At 53.9% G+C, this 3,782-nt stretch overlaps 1 protein-coding gene across 1 annotated transcript; it reads left to right on the top strand.

Annotated features, from left to right (window-relative positions):
* Window positions 1-534: 534 nt before the first annotated feature.
* Window positions 535-2,225, top strand: NGA_0714310 (uncharacterized protein; the record flags this gene model as incomplete). The annotated part of the gene is made up of 5 exons (XM_005852417.1): window positions 535-558; window positions 1,125-1,295; window positions 1,515-1,562; window positions 1,651-1,831; window positions 1,957-2,225. 5 exons carry the CDS (start codon window positions 535-537, stop codon window positions 2,223-2,225), a joined length of 693 nt encoding a protein of 230 aa, XP_005852479.1.
* Between the last annotated feature and the right edge of the window lie 1,557 nt (window positions 2,226-3,782).

The following is a 3,782-nucleotide window of genomic DNA, read 5'->3' as shown; positions in this document are numbered from 1 at the left end:
CAGGGACGAGGAATCTGATGCGCGAAGCAGCTGCATGCAGCACAGCAGTCATCTTACCTCTTACGGGTCCGAATCAAAGACAATTACGTGTACACACGTCATACAGGGAAAAGAAGATGATGCAACGGTTTTTCCAACCAGCAGGGGCGTTTCCTTCCGGAAGGGGCCAGAAAAGGTACAAGACCGAGGATATATGCGAAGAGGGTGGGCCGGCGGAGACAACTCTAGACACAGTCCAGGACGTCCACGGAAAGGATCGCGCAGCGGAAGTGAATGGGGAGTCAACCGTGGAGGAACAAGGTGATCATAGAGACGGGAGTGCGAATGCGAGAACGGTTTTCAGGGACGGCGAGATGGCCGCGCACGGTATATCCGGAGCAGAGTTGGTGAGAGAAGACAGACAGACAGGGGTGCTTCAGAACGGAACACCTGTAGCGCCAGCAGTGGAATCAAAAGGGAACGTGAATGAGGTATCGGCAGCATGGCCTGCGGACGCGAGGGTTGATCAGGGTAGTGACAAGACTGATGGCCTTGATGCCTCTGCCAGGCCCCCTGGGGGTGCGCTTTCCTGTCCTCAGCTCCCTCCGCACTGGGCACCCGCTATAGATCCCGCTACGGGGGCTAAGTATTACTATCACGAGCGGACGGGTGCATGCTCTTGGAAGTCTCCCCCCTCTCTCCCTTTTCCCCCCCTTCCCTCCCTCCCTCTCCCTCCCGCCTTCCTCAGAACCCTCCCTGTACGGTTAGGGTTAGTACGGGGACACGCGGCCTCTATCTGCGGCCCACAGCTACCGCCTGGGCTGATGAAGCTGCATGCAGCCCTGGAAAAGGTGATAGAGAGGAGTGGGTAGCGGGGATGGGGGTTAAGAGGGAGAGGAGAGGAATGGTGAGAGCGTAAGGGGCGCGGTGTAAATGACGCCGGTGGCGATGGGAGCGAAATTGGGGTGGGGATGACCGAACAGGCGAGCATCAAGTGCCGCTGGCAAGAGCCCGGGGCCAGGGCAAGGCCCGAGGGGACCTCCACCGCCTGATCCTTGCGCGCGCTCCACCGCATGTCCACACTATGTCCCGCCTTATCCAACCGGGCCGCCCTCCCCTTTCTTCCCTCCCACTCCCACCCCCAGGTTCCCCTCCTACTCCCCGACGCGGACTCCCCGAATTCTCCTCCGCTTCCCGGCTCCGAGCCCGCCCTGGACGAGACGTGGGTGAAGCTGTGCGAAGAGGGGACAGGGCGTGCCTTTTACTACAACGTGGTTTCTCAGACGAGGCAGTGGGAGGTGCCTCTTGGCTACCAGGTCTGTCGATGCTCTACGCTGTGGGTCACGCCCGCCGATTCTGGTTCCTGTCCTGCTCCTATGTCTCCTTTTTGTGTTGTTTCCGGAAAAAAAGAGACGATTCCTGCATGCCTCCTAGTCCCTTTCGCCTTACCACCCTTTCTGTGATTTTCTTTTGTCGCACAGGAAGAGAACCAGCCCACCTGTCGTGCTGAACACGAACACCCGATGTCGACACAGGTCGGCGAGTGGGAAGGAGGGAGGGGGGGAAAGAGGGAGGGAAGAGAGGTTCGTGGCCCGAGCAGAGAGGCGGAGCGGAAAGAAGAGAGAGAAAGTGGAGAGAGAACGAGGAAAATGAGGTTTCACAAATCAAGAGGCTACCCTCTTCTTTCTCTGCCCGCGCGACTCCCTTCCCTTGTCTCCCCTGTTTTCCCTACAGCCTCGCCTCCCTGCCCCCTGCGAGCGAGACGGGCGCATGCTCAGGCACTACTTCGATCTCTCCACTTTGCCGGGCAATCGAGAGGACGCCAAGAAGAAGGAGGAGGGGACAAGGAGAGGTAAGGATCGACGTTAGGGAGGGGCGTGGGACGAGAGGCAAGTGAGGGAGGGGAAGAGGAAGGGCGGGGGAGCTCGCTTGCAGGAAGTCGAAGAGAGGGAACGTGTTCTGATACGAAGGGAAGAGGGAAAGCGCTGAAGGTTCAATGTGGTGAGAGCAAGAGGTCCGACGAGAAAGGTGGCCGGGGGCATAGGGAAGAGGAGCGCGGCCTGGACCAGGGGTTGCGTGAGGGAGGGCGGCAGAGTCCTGGCCTCTCCCCTACCGGTCCTGCGTCTCGCGGACCACCTCCATCACACCGTGCTTGTATCTCCGCAGACAGGGATTGGCGCCAACACCAAACTACAAAGACGTTGGAGAAGCACAGCAAGACTTTGGAATGGCTGAGGAAGGAATGAGAATAGCAAAGAGGAGTGCGACAACAGAAGTGCAGGGCTTTCCAACGAAGGAGGGCTCATGCTAAGCCCTAGATTTCCTCGTCAGCGGAGATTTCACACTCGTGTTTATGGTACACACAAGGTGAGGGAATGTGTATCGAGTTTATGCATCGGTTGAGTCTCAGGTGCATGTAACAAATGTGAACCCCGAATTTTTAACCCTTGAAATCCGTTCCGTTCTGTTGTCGTCTACTCCGCTCCCGATCGGAATTGAGTCTGTGGCGCATCTGTGCTTTCTACTTTCCTCCATGGATTCTCCATGTCCTCACTCGTTCTATTTCTTCTCTTCTCTCGCCCATTTTCGTCAGCCTCAAACAGTGCAGGCCGATGAGGTCGAGGTCATGTACAAGACACCTGTACTACAGGCACCAGTACTCTCTCCCCCTCTCTTCTTTCCCTCCCTCATTCACCCCTCAACTCTTCCTAGACCTAACCTTTCTTTCCCTGTAATCATTGCGTCATTCCACGCCGGATGGGGTCGTATCGACAAGTGGCCGCTTCTTCTTCATCCAAAATGCCTTTTCTTAGCAAAAATATGCGAAGTCTCTGCTCACAATCGACGAGGCCGGAAAATCAAGAGGTTATGTCTGAACTTGACGACTAGATAGACACCTGCACCACTAAGCTGCTCGGGTAAGTGTCACACCTGTGATGAGGAGACAGAGAAGCTTGTCACCAGCTGGGAGAGCATGAAGTGCTACTTTACTGTGCATTTCTTGGGAGCCTTTACTTACGCAAAATACGCAGAGTCCCCGCTCACAACCGACGTAAGTAGGGCATTTTCTTCCTTGTTGAGAGTCAGGGTTGCCGCGTGAGTGAAGTCGGTCAGATTCACTTTCACCACTTTGCCTGGATAAGTCATAGTCCTGTATATAGGGTTTAGCAAAGTTCATCAGCAACTCAAAGAGAAAGAAGTCCTAAGGTACTCTGCATTTCTTCAAGGCCTTTGCTTACCCGAAATACGCGTAGTTCTCGCTCACAACCGACGTGCGTAGCGAGTCTTCACCTGAGTTGAGACCACTGGGGAAATGAATGCCCCAAGAATAAAACGGAGCATTCTTACACATGCTTGTTGGCAACCAAGAAAACATATGAAAGTGTTGTGGAACCACAAGCATCTTCTGTAATGGTGGATAGCGGAGCTACATCCCATATGAAAAGAGATACTACAGGATTGACTAATGTCAGGCGACATTGTGGTCACGTATATGTGGCAAACGGGGAGAAACTAGAAGTACATAACATCGGAGACTGGCTCATGGAAGTGAAGCACAGTGATGGTACTATTAAAGGCGTTGTGTTCAAGGATGTTATTGTAGTACCCAATCTGAGTCGCGATCTATTATCCATGCCTAGAATTGATAAAGCCGGTGGAGATATAATAATCCGTAAAGGAAAGGGCGTAATTAAAAAGGGTGACACGTGTTTGCTGATAAGAAAGGTTGATAACATGTATATGTTAGACTACTACGGGAAATCACGTGAGGAAGCTAATGTAGTTAACTCACTGAATTGTGG

The sequence above is a fragment of the Nannochloropsis gaditana genome (genome assembly GCF_000240725.1).
Source record: "Nannochloropsis gaditana CCMP526 unplaced genomic scaffold scaffold1265, whole genome shotgun sequence".
NCBI lineage: Eukaryota > Eustigmatophyceae > Eustigmatales > Monodopsidaceae > Microchloropsis > Microchloropsis gaditana.
This window is presented reverse-complemented; position numbering and strand designations above follow the sequence as displayed.